This window comes from Hemibagrus wyckioides, linkage group LG10 (genome assembly GCF_019097595.1).
Source record: "Hemibagrus wyckioides isolate EC202008001 linkage group LG10, SWU_Hwy_1.0, whole genome shotgun sequence".
NCBI lineage: Eukaryota > Metazoa > Chordata > Actinopteri > Siluriformes > Bagridae > Hemibagrus > Hemibagrus wyckioides.
The window spans coordinates 15434136-15455494 of NC_080719.1; the positions used below are offsets into that span (position 1 = coordinate 15434136).

General features: G+C 38.2%; 1 protein-coding gene across 2 annotated transcripts in view; it reads right to left on the reverse strand.

The window, feature by feature from the left end:
• The window catches only part of ncanb (neurocan b), a 92933-nt gene that overhangs the window by 13511 nt on the left and 58063 nt on the right, over window positions 1-21359 (reverse strand). Inside the window, exons 9-10 of one of the 2 annotated variants that reach the window (XM_058400265.1) lie at window positions 20761-20874; window positions 6893-7006 (exon numbers count right to left, since the gene is read on the reverse strand). In XM_058400265.1, coding sequence (XP_058256248.1) covers window positions 6893-7006; window positions 20761-20874 — 228 coding nt within the window. Of the gene's footprint in view, window positions 1-6892; window positions 7007-20760; window positions 20878-21359 lie in introns of both variants that reach the window. The other variant, XM_058400264.1, reaches the window with a different exon arrangement.

The following is a 21359-nucleotide window of genomic DNA, read 5'->3' on the forward strand; positions in this document are numbered from 1 at the left end:
TATATTATTTGCACTGTACAAGAGCACTCAAAAGAGATGAAGAGATCTGAGAATTTCTTTGTGCATTTTTTGTCATTAGTCAAAATTTGGTAAACTTATCCCAATTTAAGAAAAAAAAAAAAAGTGCCCCTGCTGACTCGTTACTCTATTTTGTGATTAATATTCATCCACCCGAATGAGCAGCAGTTAAAAATAAAATGGGGAAATGCTTCCAAGTGAGTGATTGGGTCATTTATCTTCATCACAAGGTGATATTTTAATGCTTAAGCGTTCAAGACCTGTGATGATAAAAGACTTAGCAAGGGGGAGGAGGGGGTGATTTTAAGGACTTGTCTGTTGATGGCACTCTGTGGAGATTGGTGGCTCGCTGCCATCTGTAAGGGAGACAGTCAGCTTTGCCAGCTCTCTGAACATGTTTTTTGTTGCATGCCAAGATAAACAAAAACGTATCATTAGCATATTTGTTGGGGATAAAAGGAAACAGGGAAGGCGCTCCAGTCTGTATGATGTACCAATGTGTGCGGATTCTCACATCTCTCCGTAAATAGATATGGTGAAGAAAACCTATGCCAGGTACATTAAGAAAAACTGCTATGAAGTCTGGAGTTCCTGTGGGCATTCAATGTATAAGAGCAATGGAGGGACATCCGAGCTAGAAGACAGAGAAGGCGAGGGGAAAACATGAGAGAAGTGGGAGAGTTTATAGAGAAACAGCTGTTGGAAGAGGCAGTGAAGACGATATGAACTCCTGTTTTTGTTTAACATTGGAGGTAGGTTATTGTTGAATTAGCATTCTTAATTTAAAGGACTTGGAAAGATGGATGCAAGTCAACCTATTTAAAGAAATGGTATACTTGCAGTTCTGCTTTTGTAACCTGCATACTGTAAAAGCTATTAACCTCCTTACTGTATGAAAAGTGGAATAAGTTGGAAGTCTGGCCTTTAACTCCATAGAGATGCTGTAGCATCAGCTTTGGCTGAGAGCTGTGCATTAACAAATGCCCTCAAACATCAATAAAAAGAAGCAATGTTGTAAAGAGGAGCGGCCCAGGATTTCTTCAAAACAATGTAAGAGACTGATAAACTCCTATAGAAAAAGTTTATTTCAGGTTATTGTTGCTAAAGGTGGTTCTACATGTTAATAATTATAGGGTGTACTTCTTTTTTCCCCCACCTGGTCTCTAGTGTGTGTGTGTGTGTGTGTTGCTATATGAGAAATTGGGCCAGTAACTGGAATGCTCACATCACTGATGTTGCTGCTCTGAGAAGGTTGCGGTTCATTTCCAGTGTCCCTCTGTTTCCAGCTGCTGCTCTGCCAAATGTGTCTGGTCTTAAAAACTCAGCAGCATTCATGCCCAAACCCACCAACAAAAAGCATCCATGTGTGATGAGCCTCTCCCTTGATTAAGTAAGCACAAGATGTGCTCATCTTCCCTCAGTGCACTTGGCACAGATTATACTTTAGCATATGGGCAGGAAGCTAGTCTCTAGTGCAACATTACAACTATGCAAAAGTAATTAGTTCTAGTTCTATTTATGGTGTGAAAAGTTTTAAAACTGACTTGCACTTGTACAAGTAAAACGTTCAGGGACAAGGTAATGCTTATAAATGATAAAACAAACATTACCTGCCAAATGTTTACTAAATCCACTATGGGAGTTTGTGCTGCTTAGTCATCAGTTTATTAACAGATACAATGACAAATTAATATTTAGTTTTTAAATTAAATGAGCAACACTGTAGCAGTGAATGTGGTCAAGCACCAGCTGTTTAGTGGAGTTGCTGAAAACAAGCCTATTGATGTATTTTTAACTCTTACATAGGCTGCTGGATGGGAGAAAGATGAAGCAGGGAGCAGTGAGATGCTAGTGAGTGCACCAATAGGGTGTATCTCTGAAAAATTGCCACTTAAAAATTTAAGAGACTCATAAACTGAACAGTTAATTCTGAGCCTTCCTTCTGCATCCATTCCACACCTAACTTAGCAGGGTTGTCACATACATATTCATGAGAAAAATAAACACCACATCAATAAACCGATAAAAAAAGAAATGAACTACAGTATAAAATAGTTGATCTATATATTAAAAAGCATTTAACAGACTTGGATTTTCACTTCTGATGTTAACTAAGGTGTTAACTACGTGATAATTCCAGCATTTTATCTCCTACTCCTTCAATTATTGCTTAGTCCACTGTCCCACGAGACAGGACCTGAACCGAGCCAATAATTTCACTAATCCTTATAGTGAAACTAGAATTAATCAAGGCTTTCTGCTTTTCATCACCGATTATTTTAGACCACTGTCATACCGAGCAGTAATCAATGAGAAAAACAGACTAGTATGTAACAGAAAATGAAAAAAATGAATATAGGTGGCTTGTCAGTTGATTTGTCTACTGATGAACTGATTGTTCAGAGGCACAAACAGGCCCCTATCATCCACCTTGCTTTACTTGGGAATTCCTCAACATGATAGGTGTTATTACAATTAAGAAATTTTCATTAGAGTAAATGATGTCTAAGGACTCAAGTGGCTGAAATTAATTTGCTGGCGACAGAATTTCTGATACAAGACCCCAGTGGAGCCGTCTATCTCAATTATTTGCATATCTGGGTCTCCATCTCAGTCCTGTTCCTTCCAATCTGCCAGTCAATCATCTGTCCTTTAAACAAATACACAGAGACAATGGCTAGGATGATGTCATCCAGCATGTGAAGCCAAAACTTTAATTAATGACAGTCCCTTGAAAGGCATTTGATCTGACTACAAAATCATCAAATAGTAACAGGTGAAATCTTAATACTGTTAGTGGACTGTGCAACTACACCACACTGTTTTAAATTCAAGCAAACACACTGGCTGAGTGGTGTGTCAACAAACAGCCTGCTAATACACTTAACAAGCCTCAAGTCAGCAAACATCAAACACCTGTGCAAAGACTCAAGTAAATAAATCTTTTATTACCTATTCCATATTATCTATCCAAATATAGTTCTATTATCCTGTCTATTAAGTGAGCATGGTCCTGTGTATCTAATATTCTGGATTAAGTGTATACACTATATTGCCAAAAGTTTTGGGACACCCCTCCAAATCATTGAATCCAGGTGTTGTTTTTCAGGGGTTGGGCTTGGCCCCTTAGTTCCAGTAAAAGGAACTCTTAATGCTTCAGCATAGCAAGACATTTTTGACAATTTCATGCTCCCAACTTTGTGGGAACAGTTTGGGGATGACCCCTTCCTGTTCCAACACGACTGCGCACCAGTGCACAAAGCAAGGTCCATAAAGACATGGATGAGCGAGTTTGGTGTAGAGGAACTTGACTGACCTGCACAGAGTCCTGGCCTCAACCTGATAGAACACCTTTGGGATGAATTAGAGTGGAGACTGTGAGCCAGTCCCTCTCGTCTAACATCAGTGCCTGATCACAAACATGCTGCTAGAGGAATAGTAAAAAATTCCCACAAACACACTCTTAAATCTTGTGGAAAGCCTTCCCCAAAGAGTTGAAGCCGTTACAGCTGCAAAGGGTGGACCAACTCCATATTACATTCATGTGTATGTGAAGGCAGACGTCCCAGTTTTAATTCATCCCAAAGGGGTTGAGGTCAAGACTCTGTGCAGGACTCATTACTAAATAAAGTTATATATTAACATTATTTAGTAATGAGTACTGTGCTGATATACTTACCAGCCACTTGGTTACCCAAGTGTGTTCAGAGAGCTGAACACATGTACAGAGAACAGAACACATGTACACCTTCTCATTCATGAAATCAGTCACTCATGTGGCATAATTGTTAATGATCACATCAACATCAAAGTAGGGGAAAAAGCAGTAGTCTCCAAAATTTGCACAAAATGGTGCAAAAAACAAACAACATCCAGTGAGCAGCAGTTCTGCTAGCAGAAATAGCTTGTTGATTAAAGAGGACAAAGAAGAATGGCCAGGACTGCTTCAAGTCATCAGGAAGGCAACTGGTAACTCCAAAACTCTTTACCGCAGTGGTAAGCAGAAAAGCATCTCAGAATGCATTGGTCCTTGTGAGGTTAGATATGATACAACAGCAGAAAACCACATTGTCTTTTCCTCTTGGGAAAGATCTAAAATCTGCAGTTACAATGTACGCAATCACACTGAAAGTAGACAGGTGAAGACTGGGGAAACATCATCTGCTTTGACAAATGGCTCATGAGTTCAGCAGCATCATTCCATCTCAGTGTACTGTACATAAGTTATAGTAAGGGCTGATGAGAATATTCCTTAACATAAACACACAGGAGTTGCACTGACATTTGTGCCTTGTATATTTATGTATGCACACACACACACACTTGCCTTCTCTGTATATTGTTTATTCTAACACTTCAACAGTACCTTACATGCCTATAGGCAATCTTGTTTTCTACATATTCATGATTGTGTGGCAGTTGCACATTCAGAAGCCCAGTGTGAAAGAGTGTATCAGGAATCCAGAAGCTGCATTAATAACTTATCAGGCTCACATAGCATAACAGCACAAAGGGATTTCATACCTTTACCAAGTTCATCTCTCCTCTAAATGAAAATTGCAGTGAAAAGAGAGAGAGAGAGAGAGAGAGAGAGAGATGGGGGCAGTTTTAACCATAGCATGAAATATGTTTTTGAGAAATAATCTGTATTCATCCAACAGCTTTGGGATTAATTAACTTCTATAGTTGTTTTGCTCCTAACATCCAATTGCTATTTTATTGTATGTGACTTAAGTGACTTATTCCACTAGGAGCACATAAAGTCTTTGTATTTCCCTGCACTCTTTCTGTAGTAAAATAAAAAAATAAGAGTTTATCATTCATTCCTGGGTGGCAGAATTTGCCAGGTATGCTTTGAGGTGCTACGTAAGTTGCTTTGCTGAAGTAAGCAAAACGAAGGAAAAAAAAATCACAGCTCATGTCACCAAAATATCCTTCAGGGTATTCCAGCGAGTACAGCAGCAATTTGTGTTTGTGAATGTTCAGTAACATTCAGTGAAGGACACCTTCAAATGCACCCGTTTAACACAAGGAATAAATATAAATAAAGTCCCCATTTAGAGTGTGTTTTTAAATTTATCATCTCATTGTTCTACAGTGCATTTCTCATGTGAGCCAGTGTATTTATAGAGCCATGAACACAATATGGTTCCCGAAAGACTGTAATTAAAGTAACACTATCTCACATGTGCTGAGAGCCAGACTGGAGTTAGCTGGCCTCCAAAGCATCGTGGTCACTTGTCAAGTTTGGCAATGGGAAACTTATTGACTCTGGTCTCCATGGAAACTGGAAGGTCTTGCTGAGGGAGGCGTGTTTCAAAAGACCAGTGCCATTTGTAAGAGAGCAGGCGAGCTTTGAGTCACATTACATGAGAGACCGAGGGAGCAAATAAATTAACCTGACATGGAAACATGGCATCTCTTTGATTATTCCAATCAAACGGAAGTGCCTGTTTGTATATTTAAGCACATCTCCCATGAAACAACACTAAACTGTTTCTTCCAAGCTCAAATGTAAATGTGTCCAAAAAAAAATACTGTTCTAAATTCTGTTGTAAAAAAGCAATCTTTTTGGTAACAATTGTGCTTAGCTTAGCACCATTAAATGTCTGTAAATATTCATGTGAGTATCATTATCATTTATAAGAATAATATCCAGAATATCCATGAGAGATAATAATGCTTCCATTTGCATACTCCCAAACAGCAATCTCAGTCTTGTACATTGTAACACTAACATTTTCTGTTATCCAGATTTCTGCTTCTCCTGTACAGCATGTCAGTCTTTAAAAATTCATCAGGCTGCTTTATGAAGGAGGCAGAATGGACATAACCGCCCCCACAATGTCCTGCTGCTCCAACTCAACCATGAAGACTCTACCACAGCAGGCTGCATTCTAACACAATTTCCAAAAAATAAAGAGTATTTGTGTGTGTGTGTGGGATATGGATTGCAGGAGGGGTTCCTTCTCCTCTAATCTGTGTTTATACCCCTGCCTACGTGTGTGAACTGGTGGGACTGACTAGAATCAAATAATCAAGTAAAGGTACATTTTCGACCAACAGAGCAATGATATGGACCACTGTACCACTTTTCTTTCCCTCCCACTCATCGTCTTTGTGTACATCTTTCTCTCTCTTTCTGTCTCTCTCCAAATAAAAATTACCACCACTGTGTTTTCTGCCTAAGTGAAGAATTGTAGAATATTTCTGTGTAACACAAATTTGATTGAGCATGTTTTTTTTTTTTTTTGGAACTGGAACTAGAACTGAGAGACCCAAACCTGTGACAATGCCTCTGTGTGCAAAGTGAGGTCCATGAAGACTATGTTGGAGTGGAAGAACTCGAGTAGCCAGAGCCCTGACCACATCCCAACTGAAAACCTTTGGAATGAACTGGAACACCAACTATACCTGATCCCACATGTGGCTGAATGGGCAAATCCCAACAGCCATATTCCGAAGTATAGTGGAAAAGCCTTTACAGAAAACCTGAGTGTTTGTTCTGTTTTTGACATAAATGTCAAGAAAAGGTTTCCTTGCATTAATTTAAAGTCAGAATTACATTATTATTTTGAGCTACTAGGACAAACACATAGACACACACAATAACACCAATCTATTTTGCTTTATAAAATGAGGAAATCAGTCTGCTCATTTTTATTGATGTTATCAAATTTGAATATGTTTTATAGACACACAACAAAACTTTTAATAAATGAAGAGAATAACAACTCTCCATGCGTGTGAACAATTGCAATCAATTAGCAGTAGAATTGTAGCAGATTTTCGACACAGAACAAATCAACTAAAGCCAGTCTCCAAGTGTGTTTGCTTGTGTCTTTGTGTGGGAGTGAGTACAATATTCAATTACCTTTTTCACATGTGGCTCCTCCATAGCTGGGTAAACACAGGCATACAAAAGAGTTGATCTCATCAATGCAGGTGCCTCCATTCTGACATGGATTTGACTGACATTCATCGATATCTGACAGAGAAATGAAAACAAAGAAAGCAATGATTCAGGTGAATAGACTGACTCTTTAAAGACTGTAAAGACTTTTACTAGTCAATGTGAGTGTACAGGCACACATTTTGTTTTTTTTTTGGCTTTTACTGAACAAACTGTTTAAGAACAAAGCGATTTATTCAGAAGTAGTCTGAAAAATGGACCAGTTAAAGTTATCTGTTATCTAACAATATCTGTGTGCAAAGGAAGAAGTCAGCCACTCAAATACAGGAACATTTCCCAGATTCTTGCTAATTCATTAAGCCATGACTTACGTCTATGACTGCCTGGAACACTTTATATAAGCATTGCATTATCAAGGCTTATTGCTTTGCTCAGGCTGTAATTGCCACTGAAATTGCTATTTTAAGTTTTGCTTTTCAGGCTGTTCATTTAGTGTCTGGAACAATGGCATAAACCAAGGGTCTATAATATGTCACTGATTTCATACGATAACAAATGAGTGCCTTATAACAGCAGAGACCTCAGGCTTTCTCTCATTTACACTTAATCATGTCAAAAAGCAGTACATCAAGAAAGCAGTAATGAGTGATATCAAAGGCATTTAAGTTGATCATTTAGGCATTGATTAAGATTTCTGGTGATAAGTAGGACATATGATACTCTAGATAGATAGATAGATAGATAGATAGATAGATAGATAGATAGATAGATAGATAGATAGATAGATAGATAGATAGATAGATAGATAGATAGATAGATAGATAGATAGATAGATAGATAGAGTTGATCATATTACTTAGGTAAGATGCAATCTTTTACAAATAACTAATCTCTACTAAACTAATATCTAATCCTAACCCTAACATCAGTGTAAACACCAGAGGAAACCCTTTTATCCTTTTTGGTGTTTTCAAATAATGAACTAATTAATGTTAAGTAAATGGCCCCATAATGTCTAACTGTTTAATTATACTGAGTGTCAAATTAATTAAATGCAATTTACACACAGATCTACACACACACACACACACACACACACTGTATGAACTGTATAAACTATATAAATGAATAAATGATTGAACACTAAATAAATAAATAAATAAATAAATAAATAAATAACTTTTCCTTGTGGGTACCAGGCAAATGTCCCCACAATGTACTGGTGAATGGCATAAACATTAAACTCTTTTTTAATTATTTATATATTTTTAACTAAATATGAACCTCACAACTATGCCCCTGAAATAAAACGAGAGGTAGTAATGTTGGCATGTGGTATAGTGAACTCCAGTTCATGAACTGTCTTACCGCCCGGACAGTTTTATATACATGGCCGTATTTTCTAACAAATTTTAATCAATTTCACAAAATTATAAATAAATCAATAGCCCAATTTAAAGTACCACTATCTGGACCAGGCAGTATTTAAGGACAATGCAAGAGCATCATAATAAACATGGCCTTTGTTTGTCTCGCAAGCTTCATAACTGAGTGTTCACTCAGGCTCCCGCTTGCCCAAATCTGTTGCACAGGATCTCATGGGACCTCAGTCCTGACATACACCGGTATTGTCAACCACATGTCCTCTAAACCTTTCTGGCAAGATTAATATATATATATATATATATATATATATATATATATATATATATATATATATATATATATGTGTGTATGTGTGTGTGTGTCTTTATGCATCCATTTAGAATGCTAGCTATATATTCTGAACAGTGTACTCAGATTCATTTACGTGACGCTAAAGGTAAAAAAGAAAGAAATTTCATAAATATCTATCCTTGTTTGGAAATTTGGTATATTTTAAGAGATACAATCATGCCTACCTACCCACACACAAACACACCAAAGTTCGAAAGGTCTGCTTGCCAATAACTGTACTTTTTGTGCTGATTTTAGACTGGAGGGAAAAATCAATTACAGCACAGCTGGTATATGGGAGCCATTAGCCAACACAACATCTGAAGGTATATCTCATGGGCTGTGAGGTAAAGCCAAAGGTTAAAACCCACTGTATCATCTCCTTTTTTACCTAGAGAATGAACCTCCTACTGCTTGTCCAATGAACTTCATAGAGTTACGAGGAATGTACTAGGATGAAAGCAGCACTCTCCCATAATGACACACTGCAGCAGCAGGAGAAAGCTCAGAGTCAAAGAACCAGCTGATTTGATGTAGCGCAGGTGTAGCATGTCTAGACAGACAATCCATGGATCATGGACAAGGAATTATGCAGCCAATCCACAATATGTGTATTCTCTAGCTAATCAGAGAACACTATGCACTGAAAAAAGGGCATCTTTCATTCCTCCAATGCACCACAACACATCCACATACAAGTTCATAATCACATACTCTATTCTTAATACGACACAAGACTGCTGAAACACGTTATTCAGTTTTAACACCTTCTTGTACCATGTGGCAAGTTAGGGTTCTGCAATGTAATTACAGCAAATAGATGCAGAAGAAGCCTTTATTTCTCACATATTCATTAAAGCACAGTGAAACTCTTTTCTTCTTAAATTCCAGCTCGTTAGGAAGTTGGAATCGGAGCCTAGGGTCAGCTATGATACAGAGCCCCTGAAACAGAGAGGGTTAAGCACCTTCCTCAAGGGCCCTAAAGTGGCAGCTCAGTAGTCCTGGGGCTTGAACTCCTGACCTTCTGATTAGTAACCCTGAGCCTTATAGTAGCCACCACTGCATTTCATGGAAGAATATTCTGTCTTTCTGTTATTCTCATTGAATTTGAGATCTTAGAAATACAGTACAACTAAGATGTATGATTTTATCAGCACGATTCTGAGAATCACACTGACAGGAACCACACAGTAGAGCATTGTGTAAGCATAGGCAGATGCAAACTGATCCTGTGAGAGGAGGTGTAGTCTATTTGTCGGAGTATTTTGTTTTTTATTGAAATACATTGGCATATTATGGCATGCTTTTTGCGTTTTATTTTTCAATGCCAAAACAATGCTACACCAATTTCTGATGTCTGACCTCAGCAGTACGTGAAATAAAATGAATTAACATTATACTGCATACTCCACAGCCATTGGTCCAAGATCCTTTAGATCCTATCCCGCTAGACGAAAATACAAAATAAAGAAAAATCAGTGTTTAAATCAGTGTTTTCCTCTTGCATGGCAGTCATTTCTTATTGCAGATGATGATATTTACAATTCCCCCCAGACTACATCAAGGTTACATTCAGTTTTCAATCAATATGCTATACTGCAGCTCAGTTTCTGATTTTTGATCACAGTTCTACATGAAACTAGTTAGAATACACTAAGATGCTTACTTATCTAAAAAAAAAGAAAAACTTTGAATGAAGAATTCTGCATCAATCATGTGTCCAGAAATGATATGGAACACTGGGGATGTAATAGAGATTTTAATGAAGATTTTAATGACGCTGGAAAATCATGATTCATCCATAAGAGCAAATGGTAAGTAACATAGTGTAGGACATTAAAAAGAGGATATTTCAAAGCCTTAAATTCTCTCTGAATGTGTGTGCTCACAGCCATGAGATTAATCTGAGCGGTGGAGAAACGATGCAGCACAACCCACGTTATAACATTTGCTTCCATAATCAGCTTGGAATAGCATTTTCTACAAAAATCTTATATACAACAGCTTTGAAAATTATCTCATAATTAAATGGTGTAAGAGAGAATGCATGGAAATTTCTATGCTATAAAAGGAGCAGGCTAGTTATGTAAAGATCACTAACACTCCAACTTTACCAAAGAAAATAACTCTGCAACTATAAATCAAGATTCCATTACTAAATTCACTCCTCTGGAAAATCTCTATCTATCATCCTTCAGAACTCATGATGGTCATCTTTACCCACTTCTTTACCATGACTATGTGGTCATGCAAACGCTCTGTCACCAAGTTGCTGATGGCATTGCTGCTGTGTGGATGACATTCCTTCAGGATAAATTACTGTAGCTTGTGGGAACATGACAACCTGCCTGGTGCCTCGAACAACAACAACAATCTCCCCAAATGTTGACAAAAACAAAAAACTGATGACAGTTTTTGAAGAAAGTAGACAGGCATGCTGTCTATTAGTTTATTGACAGGTATTGAGGAAATAGCTCTTACAAACTCACCTATTTTATTTGATAATCTCTACCTTCCTAGTGATAAAGAAGCAATTGTGCGCAACAATTTTTCCAAAGCTATCCTTCAAAAGCCCTCACATTTCTCTAAAGCCACTGTAGCAAGCCCATTCCCTGACAGTTTCATGGTTTGGTATGGCAGCTACACCATATCAGACTGCAAAGCCCTGCAGAGGGTAATGAAATCAGCCCCTCACATCATCGGGTCACTGCCCCCACTCAGCTCCGACGTCTATAAGAAATGCTGTAAGAGGAAGGAGAGCAGTATCATCAGTGACCCTGTGCACCCCAGACCAGACCTCTTCACATTGCTGCCATTCGGCAAATAACACTAGAGTTTTTGGTCACGTGCCAGTCAGCAAAAGGACAGTTTCTATCATGAAGCCTTGAGAAATCTCAACCTGTCTCCAACGAATGATTTGCTCTAATATTTAATGTCTATTTGCACATTTCCATATTTCATTATTCCCAGCATCAGGTGTGTGCACTATTTTCTCTCTCAGTATGGCTTATCCTTTAAAACCTTTACTTTTTTACCTTTACATTTACTGCTTAATAGTTATCAATGTCTTATGCAATATAATATCCTGAAAGAGTAGACTTAACTGCAGTACAAGCATTAAAATTAAAGTGAGCTTTGTCTTTTGAGTTTGAAGAAAGCAATCTATGATTACTAAAAAAGCAGACAGAGCAATTACCAAAAACTGCTGAGGATGCACAGCCCATCACTTATGCATCACTTCTCCAGCATCACTACAAGCTGTTCCAAATAAGGGTCTGCTAGAAAAACAAGCTGAGTAAGACATGAAGCTTTGTGCCGTACAGAGGGAGAAGCACTTCTGGCTGCATATTTAGAAAAACAAGTGTCCTTTAAATCAGCTGCAAATAGCAACAGCTCCTGACAAATTGGGCCCATGATTGGGCTGAAAACATCTGTAGGCTCTGCACAAGAGAAATATGTAAAAGCAGCCTTGGTTATTGAACTACATCCCAGAGAGCAGCAGCTTGACATCAACTTTCCAAGCAGGGACCCATTTCTCAGTGCCTCTTGCAGGTCTTGGGGCCTGAAGTTGGGTCTTTCATTTCACGGTCTTCAGATTTATCCTTTCAATTTCACTGGCTGCCAAGGCATTTGTAAACGAGCAGCCATATAAAATGTAAACAGCCCCCATCTCTAATAAATGAGACCTCAAATGCAATCAACAATTTCACCGGCATGGCTCCATGCAGGATTTCTTCTGGGCTTAGTGTCCACTCGGTGGGATCTAATAAAGTGCTAAAACTTTGAGAGGAAAAAAAAAAAGATCAATATAATCACAAAAAAAAAATCTTTTGAAAGAACACAGAAAGCTCCCTGGGATTACATTCTATCAGCCAGTGCTGCTGGGTTCAAATGCTGACGATTAAAAATGTAAACGCTCCTGACAGAGGCAGGCAGAGCTCACTTGCTATGCAGTGGCAGTCTGCAGTCTTCTCTTGGCTGTCAGCCTTCTCTTGCCATCAGTGAAAGCGATCAAAGAGCGTCTCTTCTTGTCCTTCTTATAACACAAGTAACAGTGTTGACCACATGGCCTAATGCTGATGTGGGGTGCACTGATTCACAAAAGGTCTTCTCAGGACAGAAAAAAGAAAAAAAGAAAAGAGCAGGACAGCAAAAAATATGCTTTTCATCTGAACATTCATATTCTATTCCAAACATTTTATAAGTGACCTTAGAACCTGTGCTGACTGCTCCAACTTTTTTGTGTAGACTTTGGATTTTCAGAAGTACTGATGCATTTGTAGAAGTGCACACACAGCGTGTGCCCATGAAGAGTCACACAGAATGCTGTAAACATACTAATAATTCCACTCAGGTCAGAATGATTTGTCAGCAACGATGGAGTTCTGGGAATGCTCTGAATCCTGACACAGTATTTCTATTATTTAGCATTTATTATTTCGCTTTTGAAGGACAAATTGGTGTCTTTCAGGATGGCTTGTGTATCCCGTTGATGCTGATTGCCTTCAGTGTAATTGCCTTGGCAAGCTGAGAATAGTTTTTCAATGAAATTGGCTATGAATTGTAGCTGGGATCAGAAGTGTCAGGAGGGAGGGACGTGTGAGAAAGGCGAGAAGCGCTCAGCAGTGATTCGTCTCATGTTGCGTCTTGTTCAGAACGAATTCTTTGTAAATGTTACTATGCAATTAGTGTCTCTCAGTAAACAAGACACAGAGAATAACTATCGCGCCCGAGTAATGACAAAAACAATCATAAACAAATCGATTCTGCACAAACCTTCCTGCCTCAATCTTTTTCCTCTTTAATAGCACCTGTATGCTCAGGCTGAGATAACACAAAGCGGTAGGGAGGCTTGTCAGGGAACTATATGCCAATGTGACTTGATTAATTAAAGGCCTGAGAAATGCCAGCAAGAGAATTCTCTCATTACACTGGGTAGGGGTAAGGCTGGCCTGAAGTTGAGGATTAAAAGCAGAAGTGTCACATTAATCTCACAGATCTGTACTCTTGTGACAGACACAATAATTGTACAGCCACAAGCCATTATATTACAGTGCTTGAGAAACCTGTAAATCAGACAGGTCTGATCACTAGCCACTCGGTTACTTACAGTGATTTATGCAGTAGAGTGCCAAACAATAGGCCTTAAATGGTGATTTACTTAAGGCAGCGCACATCACCTTTAATAAGATCATCAGGGGTGGTCACTACTGTTTTGTGATTTGCTTAATTATTATATTTAGCTGTGTGTACTGAGTTATTAAATAATATTGTAGTAAATTTACTGCAATGACTATTTACACCTACTCTATTTGATCAAAGCTGATTGTAATTACTGAGACTTTGGGCTGATTTCAGAATTACGTTATGCATGTGTAGTGAGGCAATAATACCAAAACTGTACGTATAACGCTATTAATTAATTAATAGCAGCTCCAAGAAACTCAACTTAACCCTTAAACATGCAGAAGTGGAAAAATCATTTCATGCTACTTTTAATTCAGCCATGTAAGCACGACTCAAGCGCCACAAAACAATTTTACATTTTTTTTTAAAAACTATTTTCTAAAGACAGAAAAACCATCAGAAAATCTAGTGAAACTTCAGGAGGAATTCAGGAATTCTCACAGTTGAAGCAGCGGTCATGCTGTTGTATTGCCCTTCATATGAGAAGCTGAAGGCAAATGCTGGACAGCTTCCAAGAAATCATTGGCTTCACTCAGAGAGAGCAGCTCTGGAGGTTAGAGCAGCCATGGTTGTGGTTTTAAGCCAGACAGGCACAGGATGCTGTTGACACGACTAGTGCAACAACTCAGGGAGCATTGCAGAGCCTAATGAGCAGACGTGTCACAACATCTCAAACTGTTGCTTCTCTGATCTGACAGGCCCTCTGTTCTCTGCATGGTGGGGTGAGGTCAAGCTTGCTGACTTTCGGTGCTGTCTTCGTTACTCTCTTCAACAGCATGTGCATGTTCGCGTGTGTGAAAAGGAGGGGGGGGTGACGACAGAGACTGATACAAACACAGTGTGCCATAAGAGATTTGATTTGGGATCTAGGAAGCTATGCTGAAACCAAACAGAACAAATCTGAAATCACATGGGAAACAAAAAAACATTTTCGCTCTTGACAAGTTATTTTGAATACAGCTCACTCCTGGGTATAAGGATTATAAATCCAGAGGGTCTTGCTATTTAAAAACTAGGCTATTTATCTAGTCTGTTGTACTAGACAAGTAAAGAACAATAATTCTCATGGTTATTTAGTGAGAAGAATAATATAGCTCAGAAGGCATCGTGCCTTAGCCATTAGAGAGCTAATCACTGATTGGGTTCATTTGAGGTGTGCTTAAAATGAGCTATCAGGCAACACTAGTGGGCCTGTAATGTAGAGCAGATAACTGCGTCTGGAGGAGGTACAGCTTCATTGCTTTTTCTACCTCGCCAATTATTAGCAACATAATTCAACAAAAAAGCTATTTTGTATCAAACCATTTTTTTTCCATTTCTACCTAATTCAATTGTGATTGCAGCAAAATACAAATTTTGAACAAGAACCATTATACCATGACATACATATGCATTTTTACAGTGCAGATTAAGCCATTTATTAATCTTAGTGTACTACCATAATGCTTGGTGCATGAAATTCTAGCATTCTTTAGCACTCTTTTTCCTTCACCCACTAATTTACTGCAGGAAGCTGAAGACAACTGCAGCATTCATACATCAAGTGATCATAACTCTTTTGTCAAGATAAGGGATATTTTCTCATTTCGGGCTCATCTTCAAGACAGCCCAGCCACCAGGTAGGTTAATAAGGACTTCATGGAAACTACAGTATGTTTGTCTCCACATATACAGTGTGTGACACAGCTCTATGTTTCATTTATGGTTCATTTGGCTGCCACAGAGATGATAAAATACCAGCATCATCAGAGCTCATGTGCTACATCGGGAGAATCAGAGAAACATTGAAACCTTGTCCTTATTGCTATAGAGAAATTGGGAAGTTTTTGACAGTGCTTCTGCATAAAATGTGGTTTCCTTCCACAACCCCAAAACATGTCAATAGGTGGATCAGCTTTGCTACATTGCCCCTAGGAGTGAATGTGTATGCATTGAGCCTTGTGATGGATTGATGTCTCATCCACGATGTACTATTTCATCTTCATGCCCAGGTTTCTTAGTGAATCCAAAGAGACCCTTACCAGTATATAGTATAATAACTGAAGATGAATGAATGAATAAATGAATGACTGAACAATGGCATCAAAGACGAGGCAGAGAAAATGGTGTTTAGCTTTTGAAGTTTGATCCCATGTATAGGAAACATCAGGGACCAGCATGGGCAGAGATTTTTTTTCAGTGATGGACACTGCTTTTATACATCATTGTGCTTTCAAACATGAAGAAATGGCAGAAAACTCAATAGCTAGAGTTACACATGTTTCCATCTTACAGCAAACAAATCTTGTTCTTGTCCTTTAATGGTGTTGCTAAAAATTTTGCCACTACATCTGGAATCAGAGGATCGGGAGAGCTTTAACGGCAGTGACATTCCTCACTTCAGTCCAAGGTATTTTCAGCCCATAAGTTACCGTGCAAAATTATTAATAAAGCAGCCTGCATGCATCATTCAAATGAAATTAAGAAACTGGTGTCTAAGTAAAGAAGCCAGGGAATGCAGTTAGGAGAATGGGAATGGCTTCATATTCAGTTCTTCATCTGGAAATGTGTAAAATGTGGAGTTTGTTACCTTGTGCTGCCTGTCTATAAATTGATTTTGTGAGTTTACCTGAGAGGTATGACAGGTTAGGGGTGGAAGAAATATACCGTATGCTGGTGAAGGCAATGAAATGAATTTTGCCAGAGAAAAAGACCGGAGAGCCACAGGGCTGCTTTCACCTCATCTGTGCTGCATATAGCAATTTCCATTCAACTTCTGTGCAAAATAACAACAAGCCGGCAGGGAAGAGGAGCTGCAAGAAGAAAAGAAAATCGAGTTCTGCAGCAAAACAAAGAGAAAATGCAGTGGAAGAAGCAGTGTTCCAGCTTAGTAAATAGGCTGAGTTTCTATGAGAGATGAGAAATTATGATGAGAAACAAAAATTTTCAAGCTGTCTCAACATTTAAAGAAAACAATTTAGATCAGAAACACATGATGAGAGACAGATAAGACTTAATAAAGAAAAGTAAGGAAATAAAAAAATAAATGACAGCACTTTACAGTAAATATATTTTTATTTTTCTAAAAAATATATTTACATTTGTTGATACGTTTCACACATGCAGTGTAGTTGCCTTGGTAAACTATGTAAACTTATGGGTTTTTTTTCTAGAAGCAGATGCAGATTTGTCCTTGGGGAATGCTTATGAGGATTGATTATTTGAGAAAGTATCTAAGAATCCTGAAAAAAAAAAGTTTGCATAATGGAGACAGATAATATATTTGTAATTGAAAGTAAAAAGGCAAAATCTGAATCTGAATATGCCACACACAAATATTTGCCTTTAATTACACAATCAAATCATGAAAATGAGTATCGAAGAATTATAATTCTCTGTGTTTGAGATTTGGATTTAGATAGTGTGAAAGACAAATAGAAAGGGTAAGGCAAAGAGAGATAGGGAATGTTAGATACTAGAGGTGACCCCGCCAACCTTCTCTCAACTACCCCCCAGCCCACCTCCCCTCCCAACCCTATTATTGGCAAATGCAGTTAACTACATGAACAAGACCATCTAATAACATTCCCTGGCTTGTTGCTGACCCAGACCACTGCATAATGACTCTGCATCAGCACCTGTCATTTCCCCTGAAGGCACAGTTAAACTGATGGATAACATCTGCATTTCTTTTTCCATTGTCTCTAAGCACCAATAGACTTTGTACTGATTTCATCAGATATTTTTTGGCAGGACAACACAGTGACCCTCAGGTAACTTAATTTGGTTTCCTCTCAAACAAAGCTGATTTGTTGACTCAAACTCAATAAATAGTGACTGCAGCCTAACATAGCTTCCTCTGTGAAGTAACAAATGCCACGAGAGGAAGGAGTGTTGTTAGCTTAAATGGCCCATTCTTTAACTTCAGCACATCACTGAGGATTCCTATTCCTATATATCCCTATTACCTCATGTGTTTCCATCCTGGAATATTTCACTGTTTTACCGACAGCCTGATCCAGGAGAAACAGGCCCAGTCCCTGTGGAGACTCTCTGATTACCTCATAAATATTTCAACTGCATAGTAGTAATGTAGTCTATGCATTATGCAGGAATCCTAAACACCTCTTCTCAAATAATCGCTGAGCACAACTTAGGGAAACTTAGGGAAATCCTCTGAGAATAGCATGCTTGGTTTAGTTTTTTTGTACTGTGAAAGAAAGAAAGAAAGAAAGAAAGAAAGAAAGAAAGAAAGAAAGAAAGAAAGAAAGAAAGAAAGAAAGAAAGAAAGAAAGAAAGAAAGAAAGAATGGAAAGTGGAATAAAATGATTCATTTATATTCACCCCATCTCTTTCTTAAATAGACTGACTAGGTAAATTCGCAGCAAATGTGGTCAAGCATTTGTGCTAATATGCAATTAACCTACTTGCCATTCTGAATAATTAATAATATACAACAAATGTGCTCACAAAAGAGCTCTACCAAGAGTCAATTAAGTCTAATTATAGATTTCAATAGACAAGTTTAATAGCAACATAATATCTCTGTCTGTCTGTCTATCTATCTATCTATCTATCTATCTATCTATCTATCTATCTATCTATCTATCTATCTATCTATCTATCTATCTATCCATCCATCCATCCATCCATCCATCCATCTATCCATCCATCTATTGGTATGTCAGTGATGGTCTGGGGAGGAATATCGGAGGGTCAAGCAAACCAACAGTACCCTTATTGCTGTTAGGAACTCGCCTGAAATCCTCAGAGCCAGTGTCAGACCTTATGCTGGTGCAGTGAGCCCTGCCAAATGACAATGCCTAGTTTCATCTGGACAGAATATATAAGCAGTTTCTTGATGACAAACTCATTGAAGCCATTGACTGGCCCTCACATTCCCCAGACCTTGATATCCTCTAGGAAGTTATGTATTGGAGCTTCTAAAGCCACTAAGTAGCACCACAGACTGTCCAGGAGCTCACTGATACCCTGATTCAGGTCTGGGAGTAGATCTCCCAGCACACCATTCACCATCACTTCACCATCCCCTCCAGACTTTGTCAGGAGTGCACACAGGCGTGTGGGGGCCATACACACTACTGACTTACATTATGAGTTGCCTTGATGAAATTCATGCAAGTTAGATCAGCTTTTAATTTAAATTTTTTTACTTTTGTTTTTCAGTGAAATTCGGAATCCAGCCATCAGTTCAGTGGGTTGATGATTTTGGTTTCCAATGACCACTGTCACATCATTTTGTTCTCTATGAATTGCACAATGTATATATGTAGGTAACGATTTTCAACTTGAATATTTTGTTTAATGAGATTCAACGTGTGATATAAACCCTGTAATGAACCATATAGATACCAAAAGCTTGTGTGAATAGGATGTGATTTGAACCAATAATACCAATAATGAGCCCATACTCTGATTTTAACAATGTAATTTGCATTGTGAAGTAGCTAGCATACAGATGTCAGTAATTATCGGCGCACACGCAGTTTAATAGAAGGAGCATCCCTTCTGCCTTTATTAGTTAACATAATTCAAGTATTGATTGTGCAACTGCTGTTTCGAGGGATTGATAAACGTGACCTATGATAATGAAGCCTTGGTGCCTTTTGACAGAATGGAGCACAGCTGTGACCTCTGACCTCAAAGCATGTGCACAATTACACAGCATATCCGGACTTCATTGCGTGCTGTGCTTCATTTACACTGTGATGTTATGGATTTGCTGAGATGGAGCTGCTTCAGTAATATCCTGTGTGTCTGTATAAGGCATTTTGAATAGTCTCACTTTGCTGAAAACAAGTGAATTTGCAGGAATTTGCACAAATTAACAAATTACATGATCTCCAGGCCATCAGGACAAGGTTAGTAGTTATTTCTAATCAGGTTATAAAATGACAAAGAAGGTTTCTCTTTCTTGTTCTAATTCATAGAAATTCTTTCCACATTCTTTGCATATAGATGATATCAAAATTGACCTTTTTCTTTATATTCTTTATATACATCACTCATAAAATTCTTGTATTTACTCAATCTTTCATCAAAATGCAATATCTCTAAACAGCTTGTAATTTTTCAGTACATAACCATGCCATGCATAAGCTAGGAAAAATCTAATGTGAAACATCTGTTTCTATCTAAAATACACAACGTTACCAAAGAAAAATGTTTTGTATTTTCAGATGTCCACTTCAGGGTTATACCTGTATTAGCACTGACTAGGAAATCTGTTGCATTCACACTGTGCCATAAAAGAATGAATAGTGAGAGAATAAATAAAAAGAATGAATGAAAAAAAGGAATCGATATTTAGAATCGATATATGATCTTCAATTGTAAACTTGTGCAAGGTGAACATTTGGTTTACAATGAGTTTATATCAGTGGAGTGATTACTGGGATTACTGAAGAAGATCAATCTATAGTCTGTTCTTTCAGAGTAGTGCTCTTATGGGTGTGTAGGTTGTATCACCATTTCTCAGCTCTGTTCAGCTTTCCCTTAGTCACAGAGACACAGCAGGGCTGTATACTGTCAGTGTAGTCACTTTCTTCATCAAGCCAAAAGAGGCTGAGGTTGTTGAATGAGAAGGCTAGAGTTTATGTAAATGGAAATGTGTTAACTCTAACAGCTTCATGCACCACCTGAGTCGTCACTTGCTTTGCCACACACTGGTCTTGTTGTTATAATCAATCTCCTGTGATCTAACAAGAAAATTACAAGTGTGCCAAGAGTGAAGAAAGGACAAAATAAGCAACATGCTACATTATCCCCTTAAGGTAGCACTGCTGCATTGTCTTCATTGCTATCATGTGTGTGTACCAGCATCAGCAGTGCTCCAGATATCAGACAACCTTCATTCATAGTTTATTTTTTTCTTCACTCAACCCTTGACCTTGAACTGTGATCTTTGCACTCATTTGGTCACTCACCGATCTCGCAGCTCTCTCCGTAGTATCCCAGAGGGCAGAGGCAGCTGTACCCTTCACCTTCTCTCAAGCAGCTCCCCCCATGCAGACACGGATTCGTCTGGCAAGGCTCCTCCTCTGCTGGAGAAAGAAAACAATGGACAAAATACATTACAAAGAAAACGATGTGAAGAAATCTGAAATGCTGAATTAGTTCTAACAACACTCTTAATTCCCCTGACATTAAAATCAATGCTTAGCTGCAAATGCTGCTATCTGCCTTGCACAGAAGCTTTTCTTGTGCCAGATTTAAAAAAAAACTGTATATTTGGTTAAAAGATGTATCTGAGAGAGTTTTTTCTAAAATTATTATTTAAGCACACTTACAATAACCATATATATGACTCTCACTCATCAAAGGCGAGTCATTTTGATTTGCTGTGCTGTTGAGAATATAAGTTCCTCTGACTAAATAATAAGGTGCATATGTGATAATATGACACTATGAGCTAAAGTTTGCCCACATGCTAAAACAGGGGTGTCTAGTCTTATCTGGAATCCAATCTTATCTAGTGTGGGTGCAGGTCTCATTACAAACAAGCTGCAGTCATGTCTGAGTTTAC